This window comes from Hemicordylus capensis, chromosome 3, assembly GCF_027244095.1.
Source record: "Hemicordylus capensis ecotype Gifberg chromosome 3, rHemCap1.1.pri, whole genome shotgun sequence".
Classification (NCBI taxonomy): Eukaryota; Metazoa; Chordata; class Lepidosauria; order Squamata; family Cordylidae; genus Hemicordylus; species Hemicordylus capensis.
Window position 1 is genome coordinate 110,973,679 of NC_069659.1, and position 19,255 is coordinate 110,992,933.

General features: G+C 41.0%; 2 protein-coding genes across 2 annotated transcripts in view; one reads left to right on the forward strand and one right to left on the reverse strand.

Moving 5' to 3' along the window:
* The window catches only part of C3HXorf58 (chromosome 3 CXorf58 homolog), a 26,814-nt gene extending 8,405 nt beyond the window's left edge, over positions 1 to 18,409 (reverse strand). The window contains exons 1-6 of the mRNA XM_053308648.1: positions 18,167 to 18,409; positions 15,013 to 15,112; positions 11,560 to 11,654; positions 10,596 to 10,704; positions 4,944 to 5,075; positions 3,876 to 4,105 (exon numbers count right to left, since the gene is read on the reverse strand). Of these exons, the coding sequence (XP_053164623.1) occupies positions 3,876 to 4,105; positions 4,944 to 5,075; positions 10,596 to 10,704; positions 11,560 to 11,654; positions 15,013 to 15,112; positions 18,167 to 18,231 (731 nt within the window). The 5' untranslated portion in view covers positions 18,232 to 18,409. The remainder of the gene's footprint in view (positions 1 to 3,875; positions 4,106 to 4,943; positions 5,076 to 10,595; positions 10,705 to 11,559; positions 11,655 to 15,012; positions 15,113 to 18,166) is intronic.
* Positions 18,349 to 19,255, forward strand: part of APOO (apolipoprotein O) — a 38,483-nt gene continuing 37,576 nt past the window's right edge. Inside the window, exon 1 of the mRNA XM_053308649.1 lies at positions 18,349 to 18,504. Coding sequence (XP_053164624.1) covers positions 18,433 to 18,504 — 72 coding nt within the window. The 5' untranslated portion in view covers positions 18,349 to 18,432. The remainder of the gene's footprint in view (positions 18,505 to 19,255) is intronic.

Below are 19,255 nucleotides of genomic sequence, written 5' to 3' on the forward strand. Positions count from 1 at the left end.
TATTTGCAATGTTCTTTCTCTTCCAAGTTCTTGATGTTGCTTCCATTGGGCAGTTCTATTCTTTCTGTTTTTGTTATTTTTCCTCTGTTCATTATTAATGCAGCACACTTGTCTAGTTCAAACTCCATTGCTATATCGCTACTGAATATACGGATAGTGTTTAGCAGTGATTCGATTTCTGATTGGGACTTTCCATACAACTTTAGATCATCCATGTACAGCAGATAGTTTATTTTACTTGATGATTTAGATGTTAGGTATCCAAGGCCTGTTTTGTTTAGAATTTGTGAAAGTAGAGTCATGGCGATTACAAAGAACAGAGGGAATAGTGAGTCCCCTTGGAAAATACCTCTTCTAATGCTAACCTGTCCAAGTGTCTCACCATTGATTGTTAACTGTGTACTCCACATGCTCATTGCTTTTTAAAATAAATATCTGAATGTTTTTGCTGACACCAGTTGTTTCTAAACATTTTAGTATCCATGTGTGAGGCAATGAATCGAAGGCCTTCTTGTAGTCAATCCATGCAACACTTAGATTTGTTTTCCTTCTCTTGCAATTTTCTAAAATCATTTTGTCAATCAACAGCTGGTCTTCTGTGCCTCTGGTGTTCGGGCAATTTCCTTTCTGTTCAACTGGAAGCTGCTTATTAGTTAATAAGTGTTGCATCACTTCATCTGCTATTATTCCAGTTAATAATTTCAACATGGTTGGCAGGCAGGTTATCGGTCATAATTACTTGGAAGTGCACCTTTTGCTGGGTCTTTCATTATGAGATGAGTTTTCCCAGTTGTTAGCCATTGTTCAATATCACCTCCTTGCAAAATGTGATTGAACTGTTTTGATAGTTGTTTATGAAGGCTTGTTAGGTGTTTAAGCCCAAAGCCATGCAGCTCATCGTCGCCTGGTGCAGTCCAATGTTTAATTTTCTTTGCTCTTTCACTTATTAATTCTGGTGTTATTATTAGATCTTGCATTTGTTGGTTACATTTTTCGACCTCTTTTACTCAGCCTGCTTTTTTATTATAATCTATTGGATTGTCCCATAATTTCCCCCAGAATTGCACTCTTTCTTCCTTATTTAGTGTTTCTGTGTTTCTTGCAGTTTCTCCTTTTGGTATGCTTTGGTAGAAACGTCTCTGATTCGACTGGAATTGGAGATTCTGCCTGTGTTGTGTAATTCTGGCTTCGTATCTGCTAATCTTCTTTGACATTGCTGTTATTTGCTGCTTTATTATTTCCAGGACTTCTCTAATTTTCCTTGAATCTAGATGATATTTTTGGATCAGATACTGTTTGGTGTTTTCATTTGTCAGCTTCTTGTCTTTCATATCTTTCAATTTACTAGCATCTGATCTAAGCCTGGCGATTTTATTTTCTAATCTAATCTTCCATTTAGGTGATGTACTACTTATTTTTTTTACAGGTCCAGTGATCTTATATCCCAGCTCTTGTGTTGTTGTTGTTGCTGCACTGTACATTAGTTGGTTTGTTTCTTGCAAATTATTGGTTGTTATTTCTGCAAGTGCAGCATTGACATCTTTTAATGCCTGAGCAAGTTGTTTTTTTGTAACTGTTTTTAGAGCTGGAAGTCGAACACTGGTGGTTGTTTGGTTCATGTGCTCAGTTGTTTTTTGCTTTGGTTCTTGTTGCTTTTCTGTTAAATGGCATTGGGGTTTTTGAGGTGAAGGCAAAGGGGAGGTTGCCTGGTTTTGATTTTGAAATAGTTCAGCAATAGTGGCATCCTCTATTTCCAACACCTCCTCTACCTGCGCCTGAGCAACTTCTTCAGTTGGTGGTAATTCTTCTTCCATATCTTGAGCCTGTGTTGCTCTTTGCAGTTCTTCCAGCTCAACTCCTGTGAATACTTTAATTCTTATTATGAATCTTCTCTGGTCTGCTAGCCTTTGTTCTGTTATTTCTGTATCTGGATGCTTCTCTTTCCAAATTTGGTACATTCTTTTTAAATAACCTCTTCTAGTTGGACTAGACTTGTAATGGCAGATCATTATTTCCTTGTTGGCATTTTTTGTATATTTTTTCCGGTTAAGTGACTTTTCTTCCAGTAATCCTGCAGTCTCTAGCCCTGGCTGCTCATTTGAAGATCTTGAGTCCTGTAGCCCACTTGCCACCAGATGTCCAGGGACTCCAGCACCTGGCATGGTCCTTGTTGACCTGGGCAATGACTGATCCGGTATCGATTTAGTAAAGATGTCTCACCATATTGGACACCATATGGGAGAGGCACTCTTCGTCTATCTCCTCTGGTGAGACCTGTCCAGTATGGTTGGACCTCTGGAATAGCTCTCACCTTCCTCAGAGCCTCACAACCATGCCAAGGTAGTGCTGGGGGATGATGATGATGATGATATTAATTTATTTATTTATTAACAACAAGGGAGTTACTAAAGGCTCCCCTAACCAAGATTACCCTACGCCCACCCACAACCAAACACTACTAATTTTATTAATATTTACATACGGTTTTTGAACAAAAACAGAGGGAGAGGAGAAAAGGAGGAAGCTGGTAGAGGAGGGTACAGAGAGGACTCTGGAGTGGATGAGGGTGCAATGGAGGATTCTGGAGGAGACACAGGAGCAATGGACAGGAGCAGAGAGCTCAATCCAGCATATAGCTGAGTCTCTGCTAAGTACCATCTGGGATTCTTCGAAGTACTGACAGTGGTACATGTACCACTGGTTGGGAACCCCTACTGTAGACCAATGCTGTGTGTCATGATATGCAAGATCTGTTTTCCCTGATTGGGCTTTATATATTCCTAGCAGTATGCTACAAATTGGCTGCTATCAACATCCTAAGTAACACTGAAGTTGTGGGGGCAGAGAGGAAGGTATGGAGGAACAGTCTTCAGTATGGAGGGGCTCTTCACTGACTTCAATGGGAGTATTTTAACATAAGTCATCTGTTCTGCAGGTGTGATGATATATCACTACTACTATCACTACGATTATTTATATATCACTTTTCAACCAACGTTTTCAGAACAATTTACAAATAAAAATAATAATACATAAATAAGATGGTCCCCTGTCCCCAAAAGTCTCACAATCTAAAAAGAAAGATAAGGCAGATATCAGCAACAACCACTGGAGGGGATGGATTGGGCCAGAATGAGCCTTCAGTGACTACATAATTCCTCCTAAGCTTGTTGTTCCCTTACTGCATTCCCAAATCTGCCCCATTTTCTTTGCCTGGTGATGCTCTGCCAGGATAATAGTTCTAAAGGCAGTAGCATCCTGTCAGTGCAAGGCTTACCATTACAGCTTAAATGTTTTCTGCCTATGTCAGTTACAAAACTGGGGTCTGTAGATCTATGAGGTTCACTTCCCCTGTGGCTTTGGCTGAGACTGTCTTGCTACTTACTCCACCACTGTGTTCTCTCATGTGTGGCAACACAGGCTTGCTGAAAATGGGTTACTGTAAAAAGTAAGTAGGTCATAGGCTTGGAAGAAAACAAAAAATAATTATGAAAACCCCACATTTCCCAAATAGATAGTCATATAATGACACAACTTGTCCCTTTGAAAATGTGCAAATAAAGGAGGAGGCTGACATACCATGCAGCCTCCCAGACGCGTGTATTTCCAATGCTGTGCGATCATGCAACTCTCTTGCATGATGTCAGTGTTTCTGCAAGTATGCATTTTTGAAACTGCCATTAGGAAGACACAACAGTGCCCCACATGTAGGAAGCTGCACAGGATGTCAGCCAGCATTCTCTGCCTTATATTCAATTGGCTGGCCTAGGGCTGATTTTTTTTCTATATCAGTGATTCTCATCACATCAGAATGCATTTTCTTTTGGAGAAACTGTGAAGTAAGCAAATGAATGGGACAACTGATATGCTTTTACCTGATTTCACAAACAGCCATGAGTTGAGCATGACATGTTTCTTCATTCTGTGGCCTCAGCAGCAGAAATGGCAGTTCCTCCCTTAGTCTGGAGGACAGCTTTCCAGACTGTGCATAATCCATAATATCATAAATTATCATTGTCCTGGGAAAGTTTTCCAAAGACAGCTTTCTCCAGTAGTTATGCTTGCCACCAAAGTATGCTGGAGTCTCATCCAAGTGACTTGTATACTAGAGTCATAAAACACTTATGAGAATCTAAGTTAATCATATTACAATTCTGATATCTTTTGCAAACCTCTTCCGTTCCTGCAAATGAGCAATTTAATTAACCTCAGGAAGTGAATCTAAGACTGCAATCCTATGCATACTTACCAAGAGTAATCCCCATTGAACATGTTGTGATTCACTTTCAAGTAAACATGCACAGGATTGAGCTGTAAATGGCTGAACTAAAAAAATTACCTTTCCTGGAGAATCTCTTGTCTGGATTCACACATTTAATTGAATTCTAAAATACACATTGATTTGCCATGTAATCACAAACTTTGTGCTAATATCTAGTCCTGCCCTTGGAATCATGAATGTTGTATTTGAGCTGGCTTTGGGGTTGTTCACATGCTACATCTTCCTCTGAATCTCTTCTCACTGTGTAATGGAGAGCAGGTCTTGCACTTATACATCCACTTCTCCAACCCTTAGGAACATAAGAAGGTGCCATATACTGAGTCAGACCATTGGTCGGTCTAGCTCAGTATTGTCTACACAGACTAGCAACAGCTTCTCCAAGGTTGTAGGCAGGAATCTCTCTCAGCCCTATCTTGGAGAAGCCAGGGAGGGAACTTGAAACCTTCTGCTCTTCCCAGAGCAGCTCCATCCCCTGAGGGGAATATCTTACAGTGCTCACATGTGGTCTCCCATTTACATGCAACCACGGTGGACATGATTAGCTAAGGGGGCAAGCCATGCTTGCTGCCACAAGACCAGCTCTCCTTCTTCACATTGATTGAATTTTTAATTATGCTATCTAATCCCACGGTGGGGGGACCCACATTTAAGCATTGCTTACTTGCACATAGTCTTTTATTGTAGCAACATCCATCTCATCTGTTATTCTATATTTCTTATAATTAAGTTCATCTATCAGCATCTGATTATAATACTTCCGATATCCCATTAACTTGCAAGCATCAACAGCTGCCTATCAAAAAACAGAAAAATATACAATGAAATAGCCTGAACCTCACTGCATCTACATCCCAAACCACCACCTCTGAAATCATAATGCTTGACACATTTACAAGAAAATCCAATTGGGTTAAATCACTATAATGGAGAAAAGTGCAGCTACTATATATGAAAAGCTAAAGACTCTGTAGATTCTCTAAGGCCCAGAAGGAAGCCAGCCAAAGGCTCTTTTTTTGCTAGTACAGCCAGTGATGTGTTTAAAGCAGGCATCCATGCCAGATCTACTGGACACAGGGTGACAAAGATGATGTGGGTGGATGTTGCCCTCAAAACCCTATCTGAAGGTCACTTTCAGGGTTGCAAATAATTGCCCAATATGAGTTAGACTTATTTTGGAAAAACTGTCACATTTTGGCTGCTGTCCATCCTGAACATATCATTGCCTGGAAGGAGGAGCAAGGTATCTTATCAGTTGTCTGAGAACAAGGTTGCCTTCTGGGTCCATTGCGTTTCTGAAATTAACAACATGTGGATGCAAAAACAGAGCAAAATGCACCTATCAAAAATGGTTGAAATGTACTGCTGCCTCTTACTGAGGTGCATCAACTATTCCAGTCTTGTTGCTTACACAGATTTCCATATGTGCTTCAAGAAAATGACAATCAGATGCTGAATTATTGTGTAAACTTTGTACCTTCACATAACTGAACATGACTGTATACAGTTCATATTTCTGTGTGTCCATTTGTATCTACATGCTACATATAAACAAGTGTTTTATCCTGCATTTGCTTTAGGAGACATGGCTGTCTCTCTAATTTATGGTACTGACTTGGCAATAAGAAACTTAGCCACATGGCATGAGTTATCTCTGACCCTAAAAACCACCAAATTAATGTTTGAGGGAAGCATACACTCATCTTATTTTTGTTATCCTATGTACAATAGATCTGGCATGGGTGCCTGCTTTTAAGCCACCAACACCAGTAACTACTTTTCTTAGGCACTTTTTGGATGCTGACTGGTCTCTTACAGGGAAGCAATCCTATTCCCCTTCTATCCATCAAAACCCTAATGTAATATGGACAGTTCATGCACAGGACCATACTCCGTAAGCCTGATTCATGCAATCTCTTCCTTCCACCACTTTTTGAGGGGAAAGAAGTCTATATAGATTAGCCCCCACCCCATGAAGCACCTTAATTACATGTTACAGTTGATGAGTGGTAGACAGAGGTAGACACCCCTGACCCTTCATCACTTCCCAGTATGCATATGGCCCAAGTCTAACACCTGGACTGAAAAACATAAATTACTATTTTCTCCATGAGTTCCCCTTTCAGCAGTTCCTACATAAAAATCTGTATGCTGTTTTTAGTTCTCAGGAGAGTTTTAACTTCAAGAGTTTAAAACGCAATTTGTCAGTTCTGTGGGGAAAGTGCCAAGAGGGAAACTTTCAGAAAACTCTGGTAAATATGTGGATACAAATATGTGGATACGATGCACGTATGCTACTTGATTGCAACCATGATAACTAACCCTTATTTTTAAAATGCCTTATTTGCTAGGCAATTTCTTGCTATTTTACAGACCAGGCCTGCACAACCTGTAGCCCACAAACTCCAATGCATGGCTCAACAAACATGAATTATGACCGTCCGGGCCCTTGGCCACAACTTTTTTACAGTCCCAGGTGTAGTATAAAAGGTTAATACCTTATCTAGGGGATGGGCTTGACGATGTCATCAGAAAGGCTCCAGGTTTTTTGTTTTAGTTGAAATAAAGCTCTTGGAAAATACAAGCTTGCCTCAGCTCTTTCAATATAATACATGGTGCCAGAAGTGGCTGAATCAAGTGCTCACAAAAATACTCAGTGCTCACAAAAAAATACTAGATTCTATTAGTTAACAGCTCTAAAAGCACCAGCAAACATTCCTGGACTCTCAAGACAGACTGAGAAGCTTAGATCGCTCGGCTGTAAACCCTGAGACCTACTGCCTGTGGAACTGTCAGGGCCCAGCACGGTCATGAATGACTCAGGAGCAGAAGATCCTGCTTCAGCTGCACAAGGCCCTCCAGCCTTATCCATGATGGAATTTTTCAGGATTGCACCCCAGAACAGTTTTGATTCCCACTCTCCTGATCTATGGCCAAAGTGGATCAGGCACTTCAAGAGATTCAGAGATGTTGCTGGCAAAGCCTGAACCCTACCAAGTGAGTTCTATGATCTATTCTATGGGGGGGAATCAAGCTGGTGAAATACTGATGTCTCTGCCAATCCCTGAAGGCCAAAAAACTGAGTACAGTGCAGTAGTCCAAGCTTTAACAGACCATTTTATAGGGAGGAAAAAATGTGATATGAGAGCAAGATTTAACCTCTGCAGTCAAGGGCCCTGAGAACACGTGGGCAGTTTTATCCTGGCTTTGCATACATTAGCAGAAATTTGTGATTATGGTACACTGAAAGAGGAACTTATCAGGGACTTCCTTGTTGTAGCCACTGTGTTTCCTTTGGGCTTGGAGGAGTCTTACACCAATGTCAAGATTAAAGGCAATGGGTTCTTATTGCCTTCATCTCAAGAGCACTCACACCAGCAGAAATAAGATATCTAGAGAGCTTTGGCTCTAACCTGGACATGTGAATGCCTCAGAACGTACCTTGTTGGTTTGACATGCAAACAGATCATAAGCTTCCTATATCACTATTAGGGGATAAACCTCACAATGAACACTCCTCCCCGCCCCCCGCTCCAAAGTTTTCATCTCCAGATGACACTTATAAGATCAAACATGTCCCGAGATAAGGAATTACTGATGGCAGACACTGTCTCCCGGACGCCATTACAAACATCACTGTCTCCAGAGGAACTCCATCAAGAACAGGAAGTAGCTAGTTATATGGATTTTATTGCAGATGGAATACCCATCTCAGGATCCTTATAGGCATGGATTCCGGAAGCACAGAAAGCTGACACTCTGTGTACAAAAATAAAAAATATTGCCCAGATGTCTGGACACAAACTAAATTTTGCAACTCAGAACTGGCTAAATATCAATGTGAGCAATTCAACATTCTTGTAGTCAATGATCCACTCATGTAGCAAACCAGTGGTGATCCCGCCAGCCTTACAGCAGGAACTTTTGGGGAAGATATGTCAGGCTTATCAAGGCACCATCAAATGTCGAGCCTGATAGTCTAGTGGTCCTCTATTAATAAGGACATTCAGTCCTGAGCCAATAGCTGCCAGGTTTGCAGTCATCACCACCCAGTACCTATTGAATCCCTTCTCTTCACAGAATTGCCAAATTGTTCATGGCAGCTGATTTGTTCAGCTAGAAAGAATATGTTTATCTTGTTGGCGTTGACTATCATTCCTGCTATGTAGAATTAGCAAAGCTACAGGCTACTACAGCTGATAGAGCGGTTACTGTACTTGAGTATTTTTGCTCATCATGGCATATCTTCCGTTCTCAGAATAGGCAATGAACCGCAGTTTACTGGGGCAGCATTTGAATGTTTTGCAGCTGACTTTGATTTCCAGCATGTCACCAGTAGACCACATTTCTCTCAGTGAGGCGGAACATGCAGTTTACTCTGTGAAAGGTCCATTCAAGAAAAATGAAGACATACAAACGGCCCTCTTGATGTATTGCTCAATTCCCTTGGAACATGGATGGAGTTCAGCAGAACTACTTATGAGTTGATGGCTCCATACAGCTCTGCCAATGTCAGAAGCAGACCGGGCTTCTAAATTTGTAGACAGACAAGGGTTTCACCAGATAGACAAACTAATATAAAATATTGCCAGAGGTGCAAAACCCAGCATGCCAGCAGAACTGTTCCACCCCTTACCCATTAGCAGGATGTGTGGGTTCCAGATGTGGGTGTGCAAGGCAAAGTTCAGGCTCTTATGAGATAAAGACACAAAAAGGACTCTCTCCGTGAAATCGGGAACATCTTTGAGTTATTCCTCCAGTCTACCATACCAGATCTGGGCATGCTTCATTTCAACCAGAGAGATTATATCTGTAATGTTTCCAGTCCTTGGAGAAACATATCCATGACAGAAGTATGGGATCTTTTAAATAATTGTTCTGTAAAGTTTCCAGTTCTTGAAGAAACATGGTAATGTTAGAAGTGTTGATTACCATCATTTTAAGTCTGGATCTTTTCTAGAGAAAGGGGGATGTAGTATAAAGTGTTAATCCCCTATTTAGGGGAAGGGCTTAATAATGTCATCAGACTCCAGGCCTGTTGCAGTTGAAATGAAGCTCTTGAAAAAAACACAAGCTTATCTCGGCTCTCTCAGTATAATAAACCAGGCAGGAAGCAAAAATCAAGTGGTTTATGAAGTTCCTAGTAGATGACCATAGAGATGGGCTGCATTAAGCTTTTGGAGTCACAAGTTGTGCAGGCCTGAACAACTCTAGCCCCTACGACAGTTAGTCATTGTTATTCTATTGAAAGCAATGAGATTTAAGTTACTGCAATTAACCTGTCCTATTGGTTTCAGTGGGGCTTAGTCATGATGACTAGACTGGAGCTTCTTAATACACAAATTGTTTTAGAGAAGTATAATAATTAATAGACTTGGGTTTGATTACTGTGAAATGGACCGGACACTAAGTTTTTACCCTGAGCTTATGCCTGGTCAGAATCTAGAATTTGACAAAAAGCTAATGTCCCTATACTGTATAGTCCATTGGTATTTCCTTAATGGAACATGTATATGGAAACTGGAGAAGCAATCAAAGGGGCTCATCCTCCCTCTTCCAGCTGAGAATATCCATCCATCTGTATGTGTACACGGACACATGTGTGCTTCAGTGGCAGCGGGAGTGGAAAACAAGTCGTTGCTTCCACACTTCTTGCTCTGCCTGAGCTGCCTCTCTCTCCCTCACCTAACCCTGCCATTGTTTTAACTCCATGTGTGTGTGCTGGTCATTCATTAGTTTGAGGAACCAGGTGAATGACCAGCCTGCATACCTGGGGTTAACAGAGCAGCAGGGAAGAGGAGAATGAGGTAGCTGGCATAGAGCAAGAAGAGCTTTTGTGGGGGCCCTGCCCCACCCAGATGGGCTACCACTGGTACACGTTTGTAAGACAGACTCAGACTGGAGTGGGAAAGAGAGTTGACAGCTCTGTGGCTTTATTGGCTGCAATCTGATATGATTCATTGCTAAGTTGTAGGTGTGCACGGCTGTTTGCTTCCAGCTGATGCTCAACTTGTACATGTGTAAATAAACCAAATATTATAACGACACCATAAGCTTCTAGTGATTTCCTTCAAAGGAAGTCAAAGTAATATTTGCCCTGGAACTTCTTACTGCTCAGGGAAGTGGGCATGTAACAATAGTATGAGAAGAGAAATGGCATCCTGGTTTCAAAGTAATGAATGGTTTAATATGAAGAAGCAACATACTACAGTAAACTGTGAGATCACTCCAACTGAAGTAACAGACGATAAAGATATTACGGATTGTCAAATAAACTTAAATTGAAAAGGATGGAGACAAACACTTAGTAGATCACCTCACTTGATGTTATAACCCTTTTCCCACTGATGTACTGGTTGCCTTGGCCTCTCGAGTTGCAAAATATCTTAAACACAATGAAAGGGGGGAAATCGGATCCAGCAAATCTGGAGGGGAAAAAATTCCAACAGTTTATTATGCACTATTATGAAGAGCTAATGTTTATATTATGCAATGAAAGCAACCTCTTAAACTTCAGTTCTAATCTGAATAACATGATTAGTAACTGTTTCAAATGTTCTCCTGCAGTCTTAAATCCAGAATGAAAACCAAAAGGATTATACCTGATCCCAAACAAGATATACAAGTATGTTCCATTTAAATAAATGGGATTGAGTTTCACATCATAGCCCAATGCAGCACAGGTAATCAATGTGCAGAACCCTTTCTGTAATTAGGTCCTGTGCATATAAAAATTTATCTGCAATGTATACAGCTTCCTCTGCTGCATCTCTATATTCAGCTCCTGCATACTGAGCACACATTTCTCCTTGCTGGACTGGAAATGTATGTATATGCTGAACATACAGCGGACTGTAAACCGTTAAAGTGACAATCAACTATTTATTGAGGGGAGTTGATTCTAGACCTCTTAGTTTACTCTTACTAATAGCAGGTGGTCAATACTGACAGGCCAACCTTCTTTTTGTGCACTGAGATCCTGCAGACTATTGAATGTACCTAAGGCAGCAATCTTCAGAATATTTATCACTTGGTCCTGGAATGTACAACCACTGTAGCATCTGTCCTGGACTGTACTACTTCAACATGGTAAAACAAAGTAAATAACTGTTAATCACTACACCTTCTCAAGTATTCTTCTGTGGAGGAAATATTCTTTGTTAGAATCAGCCCATGAGTTAATATAGCAGAAATCAAGTTAATACAGAAACAGTTAATCGTTGAGAGTGGAGGAAGTGTTGAACAAAAGAAATCTTATACACTGAACACATTAATTTTACCTGAATCTGACTTTGCCCTGTATAGTAGGTTCTTTAAGAAGTTCAGCCTCCAAAGGACTCACTCTTTTCAAAATATCATAGCTAATGCAATACTCCTGAAAGAAATGTTTTTAATGCAATTAACTTGCAAAATGTTTTTTTATAATCAGAATCACCAAAGAATCCAAACCAACAATTGTCTAATGAATAATAAATAAGAACATATTATCAATTTCAAAGGAATGCACAAAAACAAATAAAATATACAGTAATTGTTAAAACGTATCTAAACTCAGTTCAAAAATTGCTTGAAAACTCATAGTTCAATCCACAGGAATAAGTGTCCCAAATCACAAGATGGATAGGATGAAACAAGCCCCAAAAGTGCTATGGATGTTCTTGGAGATCAAAATCAAGCAAATGTAAGTTTCCAAAAAGAAGACAATCAAGGAATCAAATGAAGCCAGATGCATTTCCACCCAAAGAGGGTCTTCTTCAGTGGCATCAATGAGACTGTTTATCTCCTTCTAATAAGGCATATAAATATTGATATCTATTTAAAAATTCAAAGGACAAGATTAAGTAAACAGAATAAACCCATCATTCTTACACTCATAAATACATATAGTTTTCACCCACTATATAACAGCCGCATCCAATCAAAAATATTTTTGCCATACCATAAATTCTTTCAAACCAGAACAATGCTAGCCAAATTATGAAATAAAAAATCATTCCAAGATGTAAAGATTACTTTGTAAATTGCTAGCAAAGCTGAACAAAAGTATATTGGACTTACTCTGTCCTAGAGACTACAATTGAATCCAAAGTATATAAATAAATAAATAAATAAATAAATAAATAAATAAATATATATATATATATATATATATTTATTTATTTATTTATTTATTTATTTATATATTATATAAATAAGATCCTCGCTTATTATAACAAGCTAGTATAACTGAGTTCAGTTGTTAGTACTTTTTAAAGGCTGTATGCACCCTTCAACACATGGAGTCACGAATCTTACAATGCAAGATAGTTACAAACTATATTCAAATGTCAACACTAGTTTTAAAAGAGCAACAATGGCTAGAAAAATGTAAATCAAGTGCCAGGCAACCAGTTTACTTTTTCTTTCATACCCCAAGGTGTCATTGCTTTAAGGGTGAAAATCCAAAACAGTTCCCTTTTGAAGGGAATGTATGTTAGTTTTTACCATCTCAGTACACGAGCACAGATGTTAGTTTTGACCATCTCAATCCACCAGCACTGAAGTTCTTTGGCTTTATTTATTTATTTTTTTAAGTGCTTGACCAAGAGTGCCTGTATCCTTCCTTTTTGAATACAGCTTTTATTTTTAATGGGCCTGGTTATTTTTTTTAATAATTACCATAATATGAACTTTTGCTTGAGGGTAGGGTAATATTATATCAATAAATAAAACGATCTCCACACTATTCACTCTGATAAAGAACAACCCCCCTTCAGCAACTAAGGGCACAATCCTAATGTTCAGATACATAAACTGGCTTTAGGATTTGGCCGCTGGTGGAAGCCCCCTATGCTGGCAACTTGAAATAAACTTCTAGCAGAGGCCTTACATCAGTGGAATGCTATGGATATGTGGATAGACTATTTACACTGGTGGCATATCCAATCTACCAGTACTACTCCACTGGCAAAGGGCCCCAGAAGGCAATGATTGGGCATATGAGGTGAGATGCAGGTGGTGTGTACTGATGCTGAATCCTATACCCCTCCAACCCTGCTTCTGGTCCATTCACTGGCATATCATTATGTTGACTCATTCAAAGAATGCATTTCTTTGCCAGCGTGGTGTAGTGGTTAGAGTGCTGGACTAGGACCGGGGAGACCTGAGTTCAAATCCCCATTCAGCCATGATACTAGCTGGGTGACTCTGGGCCAGTCACTTCTCTCTCAGCCTAACCTACTTCACAGGGTTGTTGTGAAAGAGAAACTCAAGTATGTAGTACACTGCTCTGGGCTCCTTGGAGGAAGAGCAGGATATAAATGTAAAAAAAATTAAAATTAAAAAAAATAATAATAATATCGTCCTTCAGAAAGAGCCAATGCACTTCAACAGCCATTCTCTGCCATTTGTTTTATGTTCCCTGATGTAGCTTGTTTAGACTTGTAGAAGCTGTTAGACGTAATAATCCTTGGATCTGTCCCTTTATCTCTGGGTGCTGGGATATCATTTGTGATTAAATGATGCAACTTCTGTGCACTGTTAACACTTAAGAGTGTTAAGTACAATATTTCTGTATGCTGATCACAATATCCTAAAGTCAGTGGCATTTGCATTAGAAAGCTCTAAGCCCTTTTCATATGCATTGTTGGGAAAGGCTGGGGACAGCAGAGCATATTGCACTCTGGTGTCTCTTGTCAGTGAAAGATAAAATTAAAATTCAAGAAAATAAAGGGCACACTGTATTTGATTATGAATTATGTTTTGGGGTAGCTGCCTTTTAATTATATATTTAATTTCCCACAGATCACTGGAACCTATCCCATGGACCTTGAGGGGGCCTACTAACTCCAGTTTAAGAACCCTGCTTTTCTAAATAAATAAATGTTCTAAATAAAAAAAGATGAAAATAAAACAATCAAGTTAGAGAGCCAGTCTTGCAGTAGCAAGCATGAACTGTCCTCTTTACTAAGCAAGGTTCACCCTGGTATGTATTTGGGTAGGTGGCTACATGTGAGCACTGTCTGTCTTAGGGGATGAAGCCATAACTGTGTGGTAAAGCATCTGAAGGCCCCAGGTTCAATCCCTGGCATCTCCAGGTAGGGCTCGGAAAGTCTCCTGCCTGAAACCTTGGAGAGCCACTGCCAGTCAGTGTAGACAAATGGACCAATGGTTTGACTCACTATAAGGCAGCTTACTCTGTTCCTATGATAATAAACATATGGCATAAGAAAAAAGAAGCAATCGGCAGAAATATTTCATGATTAGGGCTAAAGTTACATTGAGGAGGCAATAGTAAGTCAATGCAAAACAGCTCAGTATTGTCTATATCAGGCCTGCTCAACTTTGCCCCCACAAGCTGTTTCTGGACAACTCCCATTATCCCCAGCCACAGTTGGCCAATAGACAGGGATTATTGTAGTTGTAGGCCACATCTGCAACAGGGCTGAAGTTGAGCAGCCTTGGTCTACATTGACTGGAAGCAGCTCTCCAGGGTTCCAGACAGAGATCTCTGCCATTCCTATCTGGAGGTGCCAGAGACTGAACCTGGGACTCACAATTTCCTTGCATACTTTAAGGGGTCTCCATGGTATACTAGAAATTCTCACTAGCCTGTTCCTTCTAATTTTCTCACATATGTCTCTGCATATGGGAGATCCATTTTGAAAACAAGAAGAGTTATATGAACAAGTGTAAGAGAAAAATTAAACTACAGGACTGAATCTGACCAGATATCATTAATTACAAGAACATACCGCTGCACGAATGGTATGTTTCAGAAGTTTAAACAGTCTTTTCCTTAGGTGAGTCCACCACATCCTCTGAATAAGTTTAACTGCTTTTTCTTTTCGTGCCCTGGTGGAAGAAAGTACAAGTCATTAGCTGTGTGGTCACTGGGAAAATTCTGAATTTAAATGAAATGAAAAATTATTTGAGAAAAAGTGTGAACAGAAATATAAAGCACCAGAAGCTAGCAGACTGTAGTAGACATCAAAGGGTTGACAACATTTTAGCAAATGGCTGGGGATGTCTATATGTGCACTGAAAGCAAATAAAAATCAGCATAGCAAATTCCAACCCTAATTCTGTGAGAGCCAGTTGCATAATGCTGTGAGAGCCAGTTGCACTAAAGATTTCAATCTTACACTCGCATAATAGGAAGTAAGTCCGATTAAACTTAGCAAAGAAACCTAGGATAACATTTAATATCCCATTTTAAATGAGCAGTTTAGTACCATGAATTTCAGTAGAACTTAGGTGCACGAGTTGGAGATAGGAAAATATATCCCAACTCCCATTTTCTTTTCAGTGAAGAGTCAATCATGTGTTGTACTAGACTCAGAGAATGAAAGAATCAATCCAAAACCATCCCCTTGAAAATCAGAATCTGAGATAAGAAGTATCTCATCTTACCAGATAACAAAGGTAAATCATTGGTTGCATTTGACAGTGTCATATTCAGAATGTTGTCAAAGAAATGCAGAATTCAAAAAGAGAACTTTCAGAATTGAAAATAAAGTAACATCAGCAAGATCACTCATCTGATAATAATAATCCTTAGGAGCAAGAAGATAAATGAAAACATCACCATAGCCATATCATCCATTTGATGTCGATTTAAAATGTTGATTGTCCCACATTATCTTCAACAGTTCCTACTGGGTATTTAGAGTAGTTGATCTAAAGCACAATAAGTCCTTCCAAAAGATCAATGTGCTGATGCAATCCTTCAGTCAGGATATTATATATGCACTAGTCTTTGCCTAACAGAAACACTTGTTACTCCCCTATTTATTTATTTAACATATTTGTATACCGCTCAAAACGCAAGTCTCTGGCCTATGCGGTAGTGATATTGACCGGCAATGTTGAAATAATCCAAACTAGCTGGACTGGGTGCAGAGCATCTGTGATCACTGAAACTGAGGAGCTAGCAGATGGTGGTGGTGATGAGCTGACAAAAACTACTGAAACCATGAGCCTTGGGCCTGATCCAGCAAGATGGGCCTTGGGCCTGATCCAGCAGGGCCGTTCTTATGTTCATACCAGAATGCATAGAAGAAGCAAGGGTTGATTGGGAAAAAAGTGGTCTGGCTAGTTGCAAGGCAGGCAGACATAGTGAAACAGAAAATACCAGTTAGACAGGGTTTAACATCAGTCCTAAGGACTCGGTGTCAACGGCTAGCTACTTACTACCACCAGTGGACTGGCTGGTGAGTTAATAACAGTGTCTGAAATGCTGAACCAGTCAGAACTCAGAATACACTATAAATATAGAGCATAGTTATGATCATGGATCAAGCTTTGCTTGCCAAAGCAGCAGAAATTGACTGGAAGCATAAAGAAATGTACACCAACATAATCTTTTGATTGGTCACATTTCACACCCTGTCAATCCTTGGAAAACAGTTTCAGGAGGCTAGCCTTCATGACCTTTGCATTGAAGGAAGAATCATTGCAGAAAGCTCAGCAACTGGAGTTACTGAAGGCAAAATGTACAATTAAGTAGCTAAAATGCTTATGCGCATTTAGTTTAGTTAAGACTGGTCTGGATGGAGTTTATGTTCTGGGTATGGTCAGCATTTTGGATGTTATATGCAGACATGAATGAAGGTATCTTGCTGACCTTGCTGCATGCTGCTCAAGAAGACAACTAGCAGTTGTTCCTTTTCGCTAGCTCATGATTCCCTGATGTTTTACTTATGACAATGTGAACTATGATAAGTACTTGCCAGCCTACTATGTGCCCTGATAACACTTGCAGTGCACTAGAGCTTCATGTACCAGTGCTTTTCATTTCAACTATCTGGAACTATTGGATGCTTTTAGATATTCCTATTGACCAAACCATTGAGGAGACAGTAAACACAGATAGCAGGAGGTGCATCAAGATTCATCCTAAAAGCAGGTACTGTGAAGATATATTGCATCAGAGCAGAACAAAGAGTTCAGGATCCAAATTTGAAAAGTTGCAAAGCCATTTCAGAGCCAGGACACCAGTGTTCACTCTAAGATGTGTACACATGCCTGTGCTCACAATTTTTTTTAAATGTCTGCTCTGTTAATTTTAGAGCCCACTCAGGTTTAATCAGGAAGGCCCCATTCTGAATGCATGCACACACTGCTTTGATATTCCTGCCCAGAACAAAACTGGTTCTGCACACAGATGAGGAAAACATAGAGAGAACTCTGCAGGACACATGACCTCACATTATTATTTCCACAGGGCAAGCAGTTCCTCAGCAAATAGCCTATGATGTAATGAAGGCATAAGAAACAGGAGAGCAAATTATGCCAAGTTCAGAACTGAGAAATTTTCAAGCAACCCACCAGAGATTATTTTCCATGATGCCATGAAATTGAATAAACTGAAAACCTTATATGCAAGGAGGAGGTGAAAAACAACAGGAGGCCAATCAAAGCAAACACCACACCCTTTGGTCACATCATTGTGATATCCCTGCTGGAACCTCCACAGGGCAGATATTGCCAAAGGCTATGACATGTTCTATGAGTTTTCTCTCAACAGTCTAACATGTGGGACAACAGCTCCCTCCCATACATTTTGCTCCCTTCTGCACTCAACCAATTTTGGTTTTCCTGGTCCTACCACTGGGCTTGCCACTTTTTTCCTTTCTTTCTGCAAGGGTTCTAGTTCCATTAACAGGTAAACGAGGCAGAGATCCAACAGGTGACTCTTTCCTCGTTGCAGCATCTTCACGCTGTGGAAAGCTGCAGTTGTTGAAGTTCTGCCTCACACGCAGATGTTAAGTCTAAGAAAGAAGGTGGCAACTCGCTGGAGCATTTTATTTCTTCTGTCCCCATAAGCCCGCAAGGGAATTAGAAAGGAGAAGCGCAGATACTCTCCCCAAGCTCAGCTCCGGGCACAATGGCAAGCAACACTTTTACCTCCGCTTTGTTTTTTCAGAGCCGTGCCTATCAGACAACGTCGAATGAAAACTCGGCAGCATCATGGCGAGCCCCGAGGTCCCCCCCTGCCCGCAGGCTCCTCAGGAGCGCCTTTCTGCCGTTGCCTAGAAACCAGGACGCATTACTTTGCAGGAAATGGCGTCAGGCCCCGCCCATTCTCTCATGCATCTCCTCTCTATGGTCTTTGACGTGTTTCATGCACGGCTCACCAAGGCTACGACAGTTTGAACTGCCTCGGCACCTGTATGCGGCGCAGAAAGTGTGTCATCACTACCGCGCCATCCCTCAAGAGCGGTGTTGTCCCCGCTATGTTCAAGGTGAGAAAGTTTCATTGGCAGTTCTGGGAAGGGAGCTCCAATTGTGGCAGTTTAGTGGTCCCCACTCGCCGTTTGCTGGTGGCGCGTGAGTTTCCAAGCATACACTGTGCGCCCCCTCACCCCCCCCATGTGTTGTTTGGACAAGTTGCATACTTGGGTCTCCTGCTGTTCCCATGGAGACACGTGGGTGGCTGCATCACCACATCTCTGATCGAAGCTCTTCCTCCTGGAGCTTCCTCCCCGCCCCAGTATCTTTCATAATGTTGTCAAGGCATTAAAATATTCAAGGTTGCTTTCATGGTCTTCAGGGGATTGATGCCCATTCCTGGAGCTTCGGCAGCCCTCACCACAGCCAGAAGGAAGACGAGCGCCAGCACTTCTAGCCTCGCTCACTTAGAAGACCGCTAGGCTTGTCGTGGGTCGTACGTCGTAGTCGGGGATGAGAAAGCGAAAAGGGGGCGAGATCAGGGTCTCCTGCTGCAGGAGGTCTCCTCCTTGTCGTGGAGGTGGCCTCAAGGATTGCGGCTGCATAGAAGTCCCGCGGCCAGGATATAGTGGGCCTCTGCCCCCTACCACCTTCTTCAAAGAGGCATGGGGTGGGAGAGCATTGAGCAAACTAACACCCAGCTGGTGGGCTCCCCTCCTTCGGAGGCCCAGGGACATTTGTCCCTCGTTGAATTGGAGGTATACCTGCCTGTGGTTTCTGGCTTGGCTGAGAACAGAAACATCAACGGCCGCGTTGCTTGTGTGG